Raw genomic sequence first — 20,382 nt, forward strand, 5'->3', positions numbered from 1 at the left:
TGTGTCTCAGTGGTGGGGACTAATTCAGTTTCAAAAGCTGCAGAGCATGCACTGATAAATCATGCACCTGGATTTATGCACCAGTGGACCACATTCTCTCGCTCTCTCTTTTTCTCTTTCTTTTTCTCTCTCTCTCTCCCTGCTTACCTTTCTCTGCATGTCAGCCTAGTATTTATTTCACTGCGTGTTGCCAAGTGCCTTGGAGCCACCTCAGTCTTCACGACCAATAGGCAACTTAATGAGTTAAATTTAGATTTGAGAAAACAAATAGAAGATGGCAATACAATAAGCAGTCGCCATCAACAGGGAATCTTTTAAGTCAATTTGTGTAAGTAAAAAATATGTTTGAAATTTTCACCAGAAGTTATATATTAACATTCAGACGAGCTCCAATTAAAATGGTTTGCTACCTAAATTATTAAGGGCTCCATGAGCTTACCGTAGTGTGTAAACAAACAGAATGAGTCAGAGTGAGTCAGTGCCCCTAAAACTTCACAGTAAAGATCAAGGTTAAGGTTGATCTGGTTTAAGGTGGGGAAATAAAAAATAATCTAATAAACAAGTCACTAAATCTGTAGTAAAACTTGTACATCTTAAATTAAATGGGCCTAATTCCCACCTCTGATTTTCACTTTTGAGGCATTGCAGTTTGACTTATTTATCTGTGAAATTTCACAGTCACATCTGAGATAGAAAAGCAACGCGAATGAAATGAAGTGCTGACTTTTTGAACTTGGATGATCTTCCGTGCTGCCAGGCTTCAATCGCCGTCCATGTTTTTGCATTTTATTAGATGCAGACATGAAGTGCCTCATGCATTTACATTTTAGGCTTTTGGCAGACACTTTAATCGACAGGAGCTTACATTAGGAGGAAAATGAATAAAGCAAGAAACTAGAAAAACACCAGTAAAGCAGGTCAGTGCTGAAAATAAGGAATAAAGAAAAACAGAGAAAGGTTATTGCCTTGGAGACAAATATGTAATAAAAAACAATGCTTAGAGTATCTTCCATATATCAGGTAATGTCAAAGAGGAGGGATACCTACGAGCATACAGTAGATTCATCTGAAGTTTAGTCTTGGGCTACAATCTAAAGCACTCTTGCAAAGGAATACAATATAAATATAAATATAATATAAAATATATGCAGATATTCTTTTGTATACTGCACAAACTAACATCATATTTACATTTTAAGCTTTTGGCAGAAAGACCATCAAAGCTCGTTTATTAATTTGTTTATGCCCCTTTTTAACAGTGACACTCAAATTAAATAAGGGTATCTTATTTAATCTAATGTAAGAAAATATGATGAAAAGAACATTATCTAACTGGCTCCTATCTCCTTCCTAAAGTTATATTTAGCACTGACAAACTTGCAGCCTGTTAAATGTCAGCTTGTTACTGAGTAATCAGGAGATGTGTTTCACATCTCAGCAGGGGTGCCATCATAGTTTCACTTTGTATTTACTGAGATTTAGGTTTGTTTTGATTATTAAAACTGTCATGTCACAATATTTTTAAAACTTCACTCATGATGAATTTGGCATGAACAAAGCCTGAAATGTTGAAATATTTCCTTATGAAGCTTTTGAGTAAAAGCATGTTTTTGTTTTTTTTTATTGGTGGAATATCAGGACTAGAGGAAAGAGAGTTGTTATGGGAACCAAAATATGATCCTAATTCTTTGCACTTGACATAGCTTTGACATTGCTGGCAGAACTCGATGGCATGATGTTACACACCAAACAGATGTTTTCAGTGCGCGCTACAAGGACAACAATTTGTAAGTCTTTTTGATACAAATTATTATTATAATTATTGTGACCTTTGAAATTGGAGGTCATAATGCTACCGCTTATCAGAAGCATACTCAAGCAGAGCAGAATAGAGAGCTGAAGTCATGCTGGATGGGGATTTCCACTAGTCCATATGAAAGAACAGGATATCCATGGTCATAGAGTCAACATAATATTAACATCATCATCAACGTCCTCTTAAGAATAAAGTTGGCAAAAGGACCTCCTAACTTAGATCAAAAATGTCAGCAGAGACACTGTAGAGATGAGTAACAGAAACTCTCCAACCCATAGAAAGGCCATGCCTCAGCGGGGTAGGTGGTTCAATGTCCCTTCAATGTCCCTTTTGATCAAAGAAAGGCTGAACAAAGAAAAGAAAAATGTCATTTTTAAAGTGCAGAAATATATTGCACTCCATAACAAAGTAATCAAAATGAGGGCACATAATCATCTTTGATCTTTTTCTGTCCTTGTGTGTGTAAAACACACAGGCAAATAATCCTTTCCTTCTCGCCAAACACAAAGACTTTTTAAAATAATATATTTCTTTAAAATAACATTACATTTTCTTACTTTCTGTTTTGTTATGTGTATATGATATACAGTAGTATGTAAACATTATGCAATATTAGAAGTATGCTTTTTTTCATAAACAATTTCCAACATTATCCATGTTGCACTTAATCTAATCTCCCTACACCAGCGGTCCCCAACCTTTTTTGCGCCACGGACCGGGTTATGCCTGACAATATTTACACGGACCGGCCTTTAAGGTGTAGCGGATAAATACAACAAAATAAAAGTAGTACCGGTACCGAAAAAAGAAGCTTTACTCATAACACACGTAAAAAGACCCAGGAAAACCGAGTTAACGATAAAAACGATAACAAAATAACGCTGAAAACTGATAAAAACCCTGAAAACTATACATTTCACACCTGAGCCTCAACTCTCGCGGCCCGGTACCAAACGACTCACAGACCGGTACCGGTCTGAGGCCCGGGGGTTGGGGACCGCTGCCCTACACCATGGAGTCTAACTTGAACTAGTTACAAAAAGCCTCAAATGTCTTAATAATTCAATTCAGTTCAATTCTGTTTTATTTATTTAGCACCAAATCACAACAATCACCTCAAAGCACTCATATGAATAATGACAATATCCTACATGTCAACTAGAAATGGTTTCAAGTGGCCTTTGTTCTACTGTTTTATGAAGGTGACCACCATCTTTTTCTGTGACCTAACATGGGTCTGACTGCATTGAATCCCTGCTCAAGACCAAGTACATGATCGGGCATAATATTATGACCACCTGGCTAATATTGTGCTGGTCCCCCTTCTCCTCCCAAAACAGCTCTGACCCATCAAGGCATTTAGGACTTCACTAGACCCTTGAAGGTGTGTTATGGTATCTGCCACCAAGATATTAGCAACAGATTATTTAAGTCTTGTAAGCCCTGATTTTGCACCTCCAAAAATGGGACTTTTTTGTCTAGTACATCCCACAGATGCTCAATTTGGATTGAGATCGGGGGAATTTGGAGGCCAAGTCAACACCTCAAACTCATTGTTGTGCTCCTCAAATCATTCCTAAATGATTTTGCCCTGTAGCAGAGGGCACTATCCTGCTGAAAGAGGCTACAGCTACCAGGGAATACAATTTTAGTGAAAGGGTGGTCTTACATGGTCTGTAACAATGCTTATGTAGGTGTCACGTAAACTGCCCATGGATGGCAGGACACCGCTTGGTTGGTTTCATCCTATAGTGCATTCTGGTACCAGGTGTTGCCTAGGTAAGCAGCGAACATGAACCCAACCATCCATGTGATGTAAAAGAAAACGTGATTTATCAGACCAGGCCACCTTCTTCCATTGCTCATGGTCCAATTTTAACGCCCGTTAAAATGCTTTCAATGGTCGACAACTGCTAAGAGATGTCATGATTAACAGCCTAATTGGTATATTGTCATTCAGAATCTTAAACTTCTTTTTACTTTCTCCTTACCATTTTACTTCGATCCATTATAAATACTATTTGGTACATTATAACTACTTTCGTCTCCAGGGAGAGAGAGCAGATAACATAACCATTTGTATGTATGTTTTTTTACACATTGCCCCATAGTGGCAGTAGACAGGCCTGCAAAGATGTACATACTGTACATCAGTGCAAAACCATTGCACCATCAAACTGAGCCATTAAGGATAATTACACTCTGTCCTTGTAGTCATGATGATAGCTGCACCATAGCAGAAAGTAAGCTTTCTCCAGGAGCTGCTGTGTCAAAATGTTCTTAAGTACCAGTTTTCTTACTGATTATTAATTTGGTGCTAACACCACTATGCAACGTGGTGAAGATGAATGTGTTCTTCCATGTTTCACTGAATTCAAGCAAGCACTTCCCAAGTTACTAATGAGTCAAGTCACAGATGGAGATGATCCATTGCTACCATCCGAACAGCAACTGCTGTCTGCTGTTGAAATGAATCGGGGAAAGACTCCAGGGAGATTCATTTACATCATACGAAATAAGGCACACTCATTTGATATTAATGTAAGATTATTAAAAGGTTTAGCATTCAGAGTGATATGTGCATTCATGATTTGTGTTGATTCTTTATGCCTTACTCTTACTGACCCAAATTCCTGACACTGGTCTACAGTCAAAACTGCATCTCAACAAAAAGAAGACCAACTTGTTTGTTGACCAGTGTTTATCCCCATGCATATGCAGTCACTCATTCACTCACATTGACTGTTGATGAACAGCTGCTGTTGACCACTAAATGAATTATCACGTTCAGCATTAAAGTCCAAAATGTTTAAATTTAACTAATCAGAGGAACACTGCTGCTTGAAGTCATGGAGATTACTTTTTATGACTTCATCTTTTTTTTTCTTTTAATCGGCCCTGATATAAAGTCTGTCTTCTAACTTTTAAGTCTTTATCTTGATTGGCTGCAGCAACTTCACAGAACTTGGGCATCAGCCTATTTAATGTCAATTCATTCCAAATAAAGAGTTGAGTGTGGAAATTAAAATTTGCTGAGCGTGAATAACGAAGATGATGAATTCAAATAAGCCTTTTTCAGACATGGACTACTCTTCATTAATCTGATGACATCTCAACGTGTCAGCTTTATATCTGTATGAGCACCCTGGTATCTCTTCCTTAAGTCTGACCAGAATCCAGTTTATTGGACAGCCATATACAGGGTGGGCCATTTATAAGGATACACCGTAATAAAATGGGAATGGTTGGTGATATTAAAGTCCTGTTTGTGGCACATTAGTATACGTGAGGGGGTAAACTCCTCAAGATGGGTGGTGACCATGGTGGCCATTTAGAAGTCGGCCATCTTGGATACAACTTTTGTTTTTTCAGTAGGAAGAGGGCCACGTGACACATCAAACTTATTGGTAATGCCACAAGAAAAACAATGGTGTGCTTGGTTTCAACGTAACTTTATTCTGCCACAAACAGGACTTTAATATCACCAATCATTCCCATGTTATTACGGTGTATCCATATAAATGGCCCACCCTGTACTTGTGTCTCACTAAACCACTCTAAAGATTGTCCTAAACACCAATAATATGCACTGTGCACATCAAATTTTATTTTCAGACATTTGTCAATGATAGTTCTCTCCACATACATAGAGAATGTGCGATTATGCTATGTCAATTCTAAAAAGTGCTGGTCTTTTGCACACATGGAAGTCATTGCACAAGTGCTTTGGCTTACTCTGACACTGCCATAAGAGACCTACAGTTTGTAACCATGAATATTATCAACATGAATAATATGATAATAAAAATAATGGGCTCTTTCTTTTTAAACTCAGGTGTTGCCAGCTCCATTGCCACAAGTGTATACAATCAAGCACCTAGCCATGCAGTCTGCCTTTATAAACATTTGTGAAAGAATGGTTGTTCTAAAGAGCTCACTGGATCCTAGTGTAATAGGATACCACTATTGCATCCTTTTTGTCTGTTAATGAAATGTCTTCCCTCCCAAATAAAAAGTTTTAAGAGGTATTGTTTCAAATTAGAAAGAAGCACAGCACTCCAGCTGCAAAGTGGCAGAGTTGCAGAGCCCAGTTACCTGGTTCAGTGTTGAGACGGATAGTAGTACGTTAAATTTGCCAGCGCTCTGTTGACTCAGACTTGCAAACCTTCTCTGACATTAACATCAGCACAAAAGCTGTGTGCCAAGAGCTTCAAGACATGGGCTTCCTTGGCTGAGCTACTCCTGTAGGTTTAATGTTTAGGTGGCCCAGTGCTTTTGTCCATACTGGTATAAACGACCTATATTTGTGACTGTGTAGCATATCTGTGACACTGGTATTATTACATATGGAAGGTCTGAAAAGCATGGAACTATGGAGAAAGGGTAGATCCCAGTGAGTCATTAAAGTTTCTTTACAACTTAAGTGGCTGTAATGAAATTTTAATTGGTCTGGCAACAGTTTCAAAATGGTACTTGGGTGGACAGTGTATAAAAAATAGCACTGAGGTAAAATTCCTCTTTCCTACTGTATGAACTGTCTTAATGCTGTATGATAAATGAGAACTGTAGAAACCATTTTATATCAACAGTGCACTGATGTTGCCACTCATGAAGTTTTTATTTTTTTCTTGATACTGATACTGACGTGATACTGTAAAACTATTGGATGTCACTTACATCAGGTCCAAACACATGGAGACATACGTGTTTTCTCCTGCATGTGTGTAAATTTAAGGGAAGATGTGCTGATAAAGGTTTCTTGCAAAAATTTCCTTCATAAGCACTTTATATTTTTTTCACTCTTTCTATTACTGTACAGTAATTAATGAACCCAAAAGGCAGTGTGTGGAAAAAGTATTGGTATGAAATGTACTAGAAGTGTTTCTCATTTTTCCTTAATAATGTATGCAAAGCAAAGAAAAGATTCAATTTCCCTTTGTCACCAATTCTTTGGGTGCCCATTTTAGCAGGTAAAGCCATTTAATTGGCGACTGAACTGACTATCTGCCACATATGGATACAAAATGAGATAATTCTGAACTGTTCCAATGAAAGACTATAAAGAGTCTCTGAAGCAGCTTATCGTGCCTTTGATGTACAGAAATCAACAGAAGTGCACATAACAATGGAAGGACATACATTAGTTTTAATCAAACTTTCAGATTTTCAGTGCAAATCACTGTTCTAACTTGTAAAGCAAGAAATGTGTCACCAAAAACAGACATGTCAGAAAGTCTATATAAACAAAACTGAAGCACAAACATATACAAGGATGTACAACTAAGAAAATATCATTACATTTCTAAGCATAAATCACCACTGAAGAGAAAGAACTAAGACAACAAAACTTGAACAAAAATATGGTTGAAATACAACAACAAAAAACAATACAAAAAATACAAAACCATTACAGGAAATAGCACAGATCAAGTTCCTCATTCAGCTCATTGAGCCCATCTGGAGCTGCAGACTCAGATCAAAAATCCATTTAGCTTCTGCCTGCAGCAGAAGTTGGTTGTGGTCCTCACCCCTAGTGGGATACTTGATTGACTGTGTAGCCCAGAATTTTAATTCTGTCAGCAAGTGTCACGAAACAGTAAGAAGAGATTTCCTATTGAGGATTTGTGTGTGTGTGTGTAACGGTCTACTCTCAAGGTGTTAGGCACATGCTGTAGTATGTAACACCCAGCCCACTTTAAAACATTTTAAAGATTCATGACTTCAATTAAGCATTACTAGAATTTGTCCTATTTTCTTGGCACAGTAAAGGCACAGACACAGCCACCCACAGGGCTTCACAGAAACACAAATTTCTCTATGGTCCTTCTGTTTTGTCTCGTACACTTGTCAATAAAAACAAAAGACCAGACCAGGCCGGACTGATTTCCCCTGCCTGTTTGGAAGGAACATACACACAGATCCACGCACACACAAACACACAATAGCCCTGACTCTGGGCTGGTCTAACAAAGAGTCCAGCAGCAACAAGCAAATGCCAGAAAATAGCTTTCACTTGTTGTTTCTCAGTATCTAGAGATCTGTTCTCTGGAAGTGCCTCTCTCTGGCTGTCAAAACGCAGACACGCAGCACAAACAGAAATACGCTCGCACATATACAGACTGATTTTCAGTGAAACAAAAAAGAGAGAGAAGAGACAGAAAGGACAGATGCTCATTCAGGAAATGAAAACATGCAGCCAGGGAAAATAAGTAAGCGGGTGAGGAGTAGCAATGAGGGAGAGCTTTTGAGCAGTTAGATAATGGGCATGTGGAGAATTTTGCCAGGGTCTGTTTATGGGAACGAGCATGCCGACGTGGATGTCTATCTCGTATACAAGCGATGTGTGTTTGTGTATGTCAGACAGAGCAGACCACAAGGGTATTTTTTTGACCAGCTGTAGGAAAGTGATTGGCTTGTTCTTTCTTGAGTGACAGCCCCTGTGCTCCAAATGGTCAGCACAGAGACTGGCTGGTTCTCAGCTTCCCTCATTATTTTCTTTTCCAAGTCAAGATTTCTTTCATTGCTTTTCTCCCACTGATCTCATGGATTGCTGAAACCATGCGACAGTTCTGCAATTCTGTATTCAAAGTCTCCTTTACTAACTTGCACTGTTTTAAGTATTCCAAAATAGTATGTGCATCCTCACAGAACTGTACACATCACAGACGTACATAGTAGGCAGAATCATGCAGATCCTCAGAAGTATGTCCAACCATGCACGCATGCACATAGCAGCTAGTGAGTAAACTCTGAAATTTGCTTCAGGCACTTTGTGGCCTTTGTTGCCGTAAATTACCTCAGTTCTTGATTAAACAAAACGTCAAAGTGTCTAAGCTCTAAAGTTGCTTATAAAACACGCACACATGCACACACCTCAACATAAACTGTCACACAGGCACACTGTATGCAGTCACACACATATATTTCCAATTACTCATTGGTTTGCCGCTTAATGATTTGACTTTGGAGTAGAGGGAATTAAATGGTTCACTAGGCAGACTTTTGCAAGGTGTTCAGCATCCACAGCTTTTTCCTCATCTTCATCCTCCTCCTCTCTTCCCTATCCTGCCTTCTGCCCCCCGCTCTGCATAGTAATGCCTATGAATTGAGCTGTTCATTCAGCCAAGCACAGATAAGTGTAGAAAGCGGGATGAACACAATAGGGAAATAGAGAAAAAAAAAAGAGGATGGGGGGATGGAGCTTTTGGGTGAAGAAAAAAATGGTTTTGTTCTCTCTCTTTTTCTTTTTTCTTTTTCTTTCTCCGGTATACCTTGACAAGGGCAAGGAGAGGAAGGTGACAGCTGGACAAAAAAGAACTGAAGTCATCTGCATGCAGCCAGAAAAATTGTCAGAAGATTTTTTCCTCTTTCATTATTTTATACCCAACGATGAGGCGATCTTAACAGTGACATCAGGTTTTAACATTTCATAATTGCCTAAATGGCAAGGTGGTGCATTGGCAGTCTGTATCTGTATGTGTGCATGAATGCTTGTGTGTGTTTATGCAGATTGTAGATATAACTGTCATTGTGCTTCATATCATAAGCCAACACCACAGGCAGTTTGGAAACAGAATACTGAAGGACAAACATGCAATAGAGAGCACAGGAGAAGAAAGCTTGAGAAGATTTAACAGCAAAAGAAAAAGATAAGGGTTAGAGGGGGAAAAGCTATTGTAGAATTGCACAAACAGCTCCAAAGAGTAGCGCTAGCCCAGGTGAATAAAGGAATATCTCAGTTATGGAGACATTTCAGACTTCCAGTGTTTTGATGATGCGGCATGCAACTATGAATTGAGCTCAGCACACATTGTTTGAAGTCATAACAGGCTCCCCAAGTGTTCAAAGTTACCAGTGCTGTGCTGACTCAAAAACCTGCTCTGGTATTAACATCAGCACAAAAACTAGGTGACAGGAGCTTCGTGGCAATGGTTTTCATCACCTAGCAGCTACTGTCCATGTAATCTGTAGGTACCCCAGTACTTTTTTTAAATAGTGTGGAAGCTACTTTAAAAAGTACCAATATAAGCAGCAACTACACCTGGCAACTTCCACTTAATTGCTATGATTTAAAAGAAGAGACAAAATGCTGTTTCCAGTTAACTTGCTTTAAAAAGCAAATTTAATGTAACTTAAAGGTTTGCATTGCTGAATCATCAGTTACCAGTTGTTGCACAAGTTCAACAGTATTGTCTTTCACAAGGTCAGAGCTGCTGCTTGATCTTTTGCCTAGCCACTGATGGATGTGTCCTTAACTTCCTGCAGAACCACGACAAATGCATTTGCGAGATTTTATGACTTTGGGTATAAAAGCCATAACTCTAGCTATGTCAGGAGCATAACAATTAATGTGCTTGCTGTTTTTATTTATTTATTTATTTATTTATTTACTTATTTATTGGTGACATACATACAATACTACGCTGCAGCCTTCTCTTTCAAAAGGCATAACTGCTCTTGAGCAAGTCACTTAACCTAGATGTGGAGGACCTGCACCCCTGCAGTGCATAGAAACTGCAGTCAGAATATACAGAAGGGTTCCCTGATGACTCATGTGGATCTGTGTGAATCTGAAGCAGGACACAAAAGCTTTCAGTTAACCTTTATGGAATAAATAAAGATTAAATATGAAACTGAGAGGAATTCATTGACAATAGAAGTACTGTCCACTCCCTCACTACAGTTGAAGTTCTGTAGCTCTGAGCTAAGTGTGAACTCTTGACCATTTCCTCCTTTTGCAGATAGCATATCTTCAGGGGTACATTCTTGGGTCACTGAAGAGTCAGCTTAAAGCAGACTGTCTGTGCAAGTTATTTTTTTCCCATACACTCATGCTCTGCCCTGCCCACTCCATGTCTTATCTGAAATAACACATGGCTGTCTAGTGTCTTGCTCTCTTCTAGTTACCTGCTAGGCTATTAATGAGGCTTCTCCCCAGTGGTGTGTGCCAACTGTTCTGTGCATGTGTGTGTCGAAAGTAATGCATGGGGGAACGGGGTTGTGTTGTGTGTTTATTTCAGAGAGCAGAGGAGAATGCACAGAAGTGAAAATAGTTCAGGGACTGTGGTGAGGTGGATTAGTGGGCGGTTAGAGGTTCTCCCCATCATGTATCAGGTCAAGTGAAGGAAGAGAAACTAAGTAGGAGGAAAGAAAACAAGAATGATGCAGTGAGAAGAGGAGATCATTTTAACGAGTGCCTCTTTTAGTCGTCCAGTGGGATTCTATAGTATTTGGTGAAGTGAATGCCATCCTTGTCTCATTTCTCTTTTCCATGTAAATACGATTTATTTTTTTTTAGTGGGTGGTAAAGACTCCAGTCAGTCACATTTAAATCAAAACAGCAAGGGAGGGAAATGCACTGTCAGGAGATGTACTTCAGTAGCCTGTCATTGAAATCTGACATCAAATAATTATGCTTACAGCAAAACATTGGAGAGCAGCTCATGCTGTCAAGCCATGATGTGTACAAAACAACCAGCACATGTTCAGTCATGGAACTGGAGCCACACTGGGGCTGTGCAAAGACATTTAAAATTGCAGATAAATAAGACATTTTAATTAGGCATCACTGCAATGTTAGAAATGTTAATTAGGCATTATTTGCTTTTCAAGATGCCTCAAGCTTCTGTGGGGTCTTCTGTAATTTGAACACTGGTTTGTTTGTTTTTTCAAAAGATGAGTTTTTAGACAGTATACCAGCTGTGTGGAACAAAGTGCTAATATAGCAAAGAACTGTAAACCTCATCAGTTACAAGCCTCTATTACTTGTTGGGACACATTAATCAGTCTAGATATAAATTAATGTGAGCAGGGAGTTTCTTAATGCATACAGAGCTTAATACAATATGCAATTTCCTCCTAACATCCCCTACGGTTAGACTGTCCTATGGTGGGCATATTAGATATGTAGACTCATAATTATTTTGTATGTTTTGTGAGTGAGCACCTTCAGGGTAGGATGTGGTGAGTGGAACAAATACTCTTGTTCTGAAGTCCTGAAGCTGCTTGTTTGTCTTCAGGCTTGTGGCTTTGATGTATTTAATTTGTGTGTGTGTGTTTCTCTCTATGTCTGTGTGTATATGAATGATTATATTCATAGGCTTTCTCTGGGAACTCCAACTCAGAGAGTGCAGTTCGCCATGAGCTCCAGCAGGGAATCGTGGCTCGCTTCCTTAGGCTGATCCCGTTAGACTGGAGCGAGGAGGGACGGATTGGTCTGCGAATAGAAGTTTACGGATGCTCCTACTGTGAGTGGAGATAAACACACACACACACGCACACACAAAGACACACACACACAGGTTTGGAGAACACCTGCAACGTCTCCTCTTTCTGCCTCTTTTATATTTCTCTTACACACACGGCTAATCTAACACCTGTAACACCTTGAATCTTCACACATTATTAGACAGAACAATAATCAAAGGTGGAGGCATTAATTTGCATATTAATTGCTTTACAATCACTTGGTCGGTCTGGAATCAGCCGTATCGCAACACTCAGATACAACAGCCGTTTAAAGAAACCAGATAGATTCCACTCCTAAGTAAATATACTTCTAGTAGCCTCACAGGCTTTAAACATGTGCAGCCTAGCACTTAGCATTTCGAATTGTGGATCCATGTGGAGAACCTAATGATGGTTTGTCAGCTCCAATCAAGGCACAATGGAGCTATTTCTGCATGTGAATTAAACACAAACCCAGCATGAAAGCCTGCCAGGATACATACATGCACAAATAAAATCAATTTGCAGCAATATGCAGAGCACGGCTGCAAACTCGCAAACATGTACAGATACACAAACACTCATCTACTGTCTCTCGCTTTCTAACAAATGCATCATCCAGGGAACTGGCTCTCTTGCAGCCTCTTTGCCCTCATCCTATTAAAGGCTGCCAAATTGATTCTGATAACAATTTTCAATTAAGGCTCTGCATAAATTACTGTTATAAGTGACACACATACATCTTTCATTTGGGAGATGTGATTGCACTATGCGTGGATATGTTTGTGAGGGAGGAGGTGTGCGCGTGTGCGTTTGTGCGAGTAAATGCAAGGGCATGCGTTGTATTCCAGTCAGTCCTCGGTTCATTGATTATATTTCCCTTGTTTCATTTCCTTCCCATGTCAAAAGAAAAGCAAGACAGTGATGATAAGGACCACGAGATGTGCTGCACATACACTTAACACATACAGACGCACACATGCATGCATAGGCACCCCTAGCATGAGTAACACAGCCATTCAATTCATTTCAAGTTTATACACATTACTTCTCCCCACACATTTATAATCGCACTTAGCTAATTTTCTTGGTATTGTCATTTGACTGCCTATTTTCTCACACATCAATGGTGTTAGTGATCCTAATATGGAATTGCTGGGGCTTAGATAATGTATTTTAAACAGATCTGGTGAAAGAGCTAGCTTTAAAACATGATAGAATTGGAACAATATCTGGATGTAGTTTTCCAAATTTGGAAAAAGTCATAGTATTCCAGTAACACTCAGCAAGATATATTTCTCAAATTTAGCAAAAGAAATGTAGGAACAATCAATAACTTACATAACATTGGGCATGCTGTCAAGCACCAGTGGTTCTGGAGTTTTTGAGCAGGATGTGAAACATACCTTATGCAGTCTATACCCGCAAGCACTTTGAGAAAGAGGTTACCACTTTACTTTAGACAGCAGAAAAAGTTGGTAAATTGGGCTTGATCCAAGCTCACTGTTTCACATTGGCATTGGCAATTCTCTGTGTGAGGGGCAGAGGCAAATGGTCAGACTGCTTTGAGCTGATAGGAAGGCAGCAGTATCTCGAATAACCACTCATTACAGACAAGGTATGCAGAATAGCATCCCACAACATGTTGAACCATGAAGCAGATGGCTACAGCATCAGAGGACTACACAAAGAGCTACGAATAGGAGCTAAGAATAGGAAACTGATATTACAATTTGCACAGACTTACCAAAACTGGACAACAGGAGACCAACAGGTGGACCATTCAGATAACAGGGTCAGAATTTAATATAAATAACATGAAAACATGGATCCATCCTGCTTTCTTTCAAGGCTCAGGCTGCTGTTGGTGGCACACTTTAGGGCTCTCGGTGCCAACTGAGCATCATTTAATCACCTACTTGAGTATCATTGCTGACCATATCCATCCTTTATGACCACAGTGCACCCATCTTCTGATGGTTGCTTCCAAAGCATATCTCAAAACTAAAATCATCTCAAACTGGTTTCTTAAACATGACAATGAGTGTCTCCAATTTCTCTACCCTTGAAATTTTGAAGTTAAAGACCAGGTGTGAGATCACTTACAGTTAGTTGCTGTCTTTCAGCACTAACATAATAACACATAAAGCACTAACAAGACAGTCTGGAGTCATTTTTCAACTGAACAGCGTTGAAGTGCAGGACAGAATCCAGACATCAGGTACGGCTCTCTGAGCCATAGCCTGAACCAGACAGGGCAAATTTATAATTTATAAATGTATAAATGAACACAAACATAGTTATTTCATTTCATTAGCAACCACCTTACAACCATAAGCAGCATACTTTTGAGGCTCAAAAATGAGGAAGCAAGTAACAAAATAATACATAGTGCATTAGCTTTTTTAAAAGGTAGTGCACATGTTTCTCTCTGAAAACAGCATGGCAGCTCAAATACACGAGGGGAGGCTTAAAAATATGTTTATATATTTATGGAATAAGGGTGAACTCTTCTATTAGAAATTGGACCTGAGGACTGAGACTGAGTGCAGGATTTATCCAGAAGAGAGTTCTTATAACATTTCCTCCTCTCATTTCAAATAAATAAACACTTATAGTGCCAACTACGTAGCCGGCATAAATTAAGACATGTTTTCTGTGTTAAATTTGGTGCAATTTGTAGTAAATTGCCTGGCTGAACCTGATTGACTCAGGTTTGTGTGTTTGCATCATTGTTTGGTGAAGCAGACAATTGCACACATCAACACAATCTCTATGCATTTATAAATAAGATGGCAATTAATTTCAAACCTTTGCCAATCTGTTTGAGAGTTAAGGTGCTCACTCCAGCCGAGTTGGGCCAAGGAAGGTCTCCTCCCACCAGATGCCTTCAGACCAAAAGCGGTCACTCAAAGACGGGTGCTGCATGGTAAACCTCTGAGGACCAGTTGTTCACAGCAACTACTTGCAATTGATCCCACACAGGACAAAAAAATCAATGGGATCACTTCCAAACCACCAGTTTTTCTTGGTCACATATAGACGTTACAGTCTTATTTTTATTTCTAATCTGATTGACGCTTTCACTAAATAGCACTAAAATAAAAAAGAAGACGAGGAAGGAAAACAAAAATAAAAAACAAAACAAAAACAGAAACTTGCTTGTCTCAAGGCCCAAATAAGCTCAGAGAGTTTGTGTTTCTGACAGATATGAATGTTGTCCACCAGTCAGTGACATCTGTTTTGAGATGTATAATAAATGCAAAATAAGGAAAACACATGCTTACAACTCAAGTATCAGCAGAAACACAGAAAGAGAGAAACACAGCTACAACTACACACACACACACACACTCCCTCTGGTCAGGTGCATCATCTTTCAGAGTTGTCTGTCATCTTTGTTTTGAAGCCTGCAGTGGTTCCTCATGATTATGCTGTCACTGCTTCCTTCTTCAGCATTCAGTCAGAAAATGAGAACTCATACATTTGTCTGTTCATCTAGCCATCCTTCACTCCCTGACTCTGCAGTTCCCCTAGAATCAGCTTCTTGTAAATGTTTTTCCCGCTTCCCAGCCGGAAGATGAAAGAAGGGAGAAGTACAGTGTTGGGCAATGGCAGAGAAAAGAGGATGAAAACAGAAAGCACAAAAGAGAAGTAGTGGGAGGAAAAAGAGGCAGATAAATATAGATGTTATGTTTCCAGCATAATCACCAAATATGTTGGTTGTAGATGATAATTCTGGGTTCTGAAAATGTATGATAATTAAATGCAATGCCATATTATGACTCATCTAGGACTATCCAATGAAAGGCAGTATCTGTATGCATGTGTGTGGATGTGGCTGTGCCAGAGGTGCAAGCTGTAAAGGAGTCATGATTCACCGTGCTGTGGAATTTACATGCTCATTTCCATTTTGATTAACATAGGATCAACAGCAAATCAATTACTTCATAGATGAGTCAGTAAATAGTAGAACCAGTATGTGAGAGAAAGGGGAATCAGACAGAAACAGAGAGTACAAATTTAATTTTCCATACAAATGCAATCTCTTTCACAGCTGACTTCAACCCGTGGCTTTTTTTTTAATGCCAAAAGCCCAAATCTGTTGTCAGTATGATGTATCGCCATCATAATCTGTCAAGGCTAAGAAATGTACTTATGGAGATTTTCTTCTGAATAGTATCTAATTCTAGAGTAAGCATCAGTGCAAACATATAAACAGCTTAAACAGCATCATTCTGGCTCTCAGGCTCAATATTACATTAGAGTAAGCATGGGAACTGCATGCATGGTGCTGCAAATAAAACTTGCTTTCATGACAGATAAACAGTCTGAAACAATTATCTTTATTTGACGAAAGGAGAAAGTTACATCTCAAGTATAGTATTCAAACCAACACAGATATGTGATTTAAAATGTGAATTAGTTTTCAGTGTTATGAAAGGGAAGTCAGTTTGTGGTTACCAGGAGAGAAAATCTCACATAGTCCAGAGTGCCAATAGAAACTATAGTCTCTGGCTCCTCCCAACAAAACCTGAGACAAGTTTTCTCGTATGGATACATTAGACCAAGAAACATTTTATACTATCAAAGTGAGGCTTGCGGTTCCTAGTTTGGTTTATGGTTACTCTGATTTATCACAATAGCTTCACCTTAAAAAATATGTTTTAATCCGTTAGAATGGAGTAAATGTTTTGCAAAAACAATAAATAGGATAAAAAAAATAGTACTTTAAGTAGGCTTAAATTCAAATTCCACCCACAGTCTGGAGTTGAGCAACCAGACTTGGCACACAGGAACATCTTAGACCCCTTTAAGGTTCTTATCTATAGAACCATATGTTATGACATCATCATTTTGCCTAGCGGCCACCTACCAATGGGCGATAATAACCCCTATGTAACATCTATGCACTCATAATACCCATCATATAATTTGAATTTCACAGCATTAATGGTTAATTTATATCCGCAAAACTCATGCATGGTATATTATGATGTGATCATGTTCCCTGGCGACCATTTAACAATGGGCAAGGATGCACCTTTGCACCTGTAAAACCTTAGAAAAGCATTTTATCATTTTAGTTTTGCAAGATTCTGTAGCCAGAGAACACGAATTATGCGCAATCTATTATTTCATCAAAATGTTGTAAAGCAACCACCTACCAGCAGCTAAAATGACTAATTTACACTGTTTAAGCACCTGTATAATTTTAATTTAATGACAGTAACATCGCATTTATATCCACAAAACTTTAATTATGTATGCTATATTATGATAATTGTCATGTTGACTAACAACAACCCGACCATTAAAATCAAAAACCAAACATTACTGTGGCAGGATATTTACAAGTTAATTAAATTTATGTGTTCAGGCCACTGACAGTTAGTTTTAGAGAACTGAAGCTAGTATTTAAGCAGTTTAAAAATGCATTGTGTAGTTATAACTTAACATTTCAATGTCAAACTTCATTTTGTAGTTTAAAATGTCAGAATTTTGGGGGGCATTAGCATAATTATGAGCAACCATAAAACATTTGTATTTGCATTTTTTGTGTGTGGATGCATGTATACATGTCATTTTTATTTATTTGATTATTTTATCCATGTTGATCCATATCCATATATGCCAACATGTAAAACTGTTGGACACTGAAATACCACCACTGCCTGTACCATAAATGTGACGGAACAAAAGTCAAAGTGAAATGACTGAAGAAAGAGTGGAAACTAAAGACAGAACCAAAATAAATAACAAGTGGAGCAGAGAGGAGAGTAATGGAGAAAGATGAAATTGGAAAGAGAGTGACAAGGGTGGGGTGAGAGTGAAGCAGCAAAAAATACTGAAAGCGAGACAGCATGGGATCATTTCAGAAGTTGGAACAAAGGGAACAGATGTAAGTTCCCTCTACCTCCCCTCAACTATTTATCAGGAAAGACAATCTCAGTATACTTGTGTATTTCTGTGTTTTATATAAGTGAAAACCCAAGAAATCATATAAGATTGAGGGGCAGTGTGACTGCGCATCATTATCCCTGTATATACGATGAGCTGATCTTTCCCTAGTTATGTTATCCCATCACTTCCTGTACTCTCTTCTCTAAATTCTCCAACCAATCTTGCCACATATGTGTTCTCCACTAACCACTCGAACACTTGTGATGATGATAGCAAGACTGTAGAGATGCCTCAAGCACCGCTCTTTATTACTGAGCTCAAGATCTGAAAATCATCCTCATTCCACTGCTTGTCTCTTTTTTGAGCTCTGTCACTTATACATATAGTATATACACAGAGCATATCTTTGCACTTTAACTTTGTTTAACATGACAATCATGGCTTGAGTTCTCCTTGATTAAACCTCGGCTTACACTGAATCTGGGATAAGTTGCAGCTCTCAGCTCAGTCTGCATAGGTGTATCTGTGTGGCAGTTTTTAAATGTGTAAAAAAGGCATATCATTTTTTTTAATTATTGCAATTATTTTTAATCTTAATGTATAGCATTAAAAAGGAAACATGATTAGTAGGAAGTGTGCCAGTAAACAAAAACAGTGTTAATTACCCAACGTGTTCTTCCTACTGTGACATGTAAAAATGAAAAACACAATATTCCTTTGAAAAAGGCATATTGTGGCATGTAAAGCCATAAAGTCAGAAATTGAGCTGGCAATATAATATCTCATTTAATTTGCCCTTTTTACGTCTATTATTAGCGCACCTGTTCTTTTAAATATTACTGTCAGGTTTGAATTGAATGTATCTGAATGTTTGTGGTTTGTGTTTGTTTAAATAATAATTCATCTCTTTCTCTCTCTCTCTCTTCCTGTCATTTAATTCCATCTTCGTCCTTTAGGGGCAGACATCATCAATTTTGATGGTCAAGGCGTGATCTCATATCGTTTTAAGGTACCCAAATTTCTACTTCGATATTCGAATATTTAAAATTGAATATTCAAAATCTAATTTTGAATAAACTGGAATATAAAAAGCAATATTGACTCAATCATTCTACTACATGGAGACTAGATCCAGTAATGAATGCTAGTAGAGGGTATTGGTTATATTGTGATCATTCCTTTGCTAGTCACTTATGGCAGTCCTTTAATAAGCATTGAAAAACATACTTAACAGAGAGTTTCAGTATTTTGTTTGTCATTGTCTTGGGATCCTATACATGTTTAAAATGCTAGTTGAGTAAATATTGCAAAATATTCCTGCTTTGTAAGTTATGTGTCTGAAAAACACCCCATAACCACAAAACGAAGCCAAAATGAAATAAATGTCTCCGTCCAATAGCAAAAAATCTGATAGCTATTGTGAGACAGAGCAAACATTATGACTTTTACAAATGGAAGTAAATAATATAAATGCCTTTACCACAAATGCTATACTTTTTATTGTATTGTAGCTGTTATTTACAAAATTAATGTCACTAGAAAAACATTTGGGACAGAAACCTTTATTGCCCTTAAATATAAGTCTTGGAGTCTGGAGTCTTGTTAGTTGGTACACAGCATATTATATAAGCTAGATCATAAAATCAAAAATTAGAATCAAAAATTCAGATGTATCATGAGAAATTTGGATTTTTTATGTGAGCTGCATATAAATAAATGGATGTAGGCAAACAGAACACTGGTAGTGTCTTGTTTTGTTACCAAATATAAAAGTTTCTAAAAGATTGCTTTTCATTGTTTAGTATTGGGGTTTTTGGTTGAGTTTTTTTCTACATAATTTTTCATTTTAACCTAATCAAAAATGAGTCACCAGTGTAGCAAACAATCACACAAAGTGTTCGGTGTTTGCTAACACAGGTGAAGAAGATGAAGATCATTAAGGACGTGATCGCACTGAGGTTTAAGACGTCAGAAAGTGAGGGCGTGATTCTCCATGGGGAAGGCCAGCAGGGAGACTATATCACACTGGAGCTCCGTAAGGCCAAGCTGCTGCTGCAGATAAACCTGGGTGGGTAACAAATAAATGCCACAGAGTTAGAAAAAGCAACTTTCTCTTGAGCCTTTCTCCAACAGTGTTTAGGATTTAGGTCTTTATGGTATCAGCCTCAGACATGTCTTGCTTTACAGTGATATTTAAACATGTGAGGATGTTTTAAAACCTCCATCAATGTGTGTCTATAAAAAGCAGCTGGGAAATAATGTAAATGATTTGGGATACAAAAAATAACACTTTGCTGTGCTTTGATGGGATCAGTGGATATACTGATGGACGTTTGTTGAAATTATATTAGTTAAGGGCAAAGTTAAGATTCTAATGCACAATTTCCCCCCTTCATAAAGGAAACAAAAGCCCAAGCCATCCATACGTCTGTGAA

At 38.3% G+C, this 20,382-nt stretch overlaps 1 protein-coding gene across 1 annotated transcript in view; it reads left to right on the plus strand.

Moving 5' to 3' along the window:
• Positions 1-20,382, plus strand: part of cntnap2a (contactin associated protein 2a) — a 359,863-nt gene that overhangs the window by 170,017 nt on the left and 169,464 nt on the right. Inside the window, exons 4-6 of the mRNA XM_039617641.1 lie at positions 11,916-12,063; positions 18,904-18,956; positions 19,865-20,015. Coding sequence (XP_039473575.1) covers positions 11,916-12,063; positions 18,904-18,956; positions 19,865-20,015 — 352 coding nt within the window. The remainder of the gene's footprint in view (positions 1-11,915; positions 12,064-18,903; positions 18,957-19,864; positions 20,016-20,382) is intronic.

The sequence above is a fragment of the Oreochromis aureus genome, linkage group 9, assembly GCF_013358895.1.
Source record: "Oreochromis aureus strain Israel breed Guangdong linkage group 9, ZZ_aureus, whole genome shotgun sequence".
Taxonomy (NCBI): domain Eukaryota; kingdom Metazoa; phylum Chordata; class Actinopteri; order Cichliformes; family Cichlidae; genus Oreochromis; species Oreochromis aureus.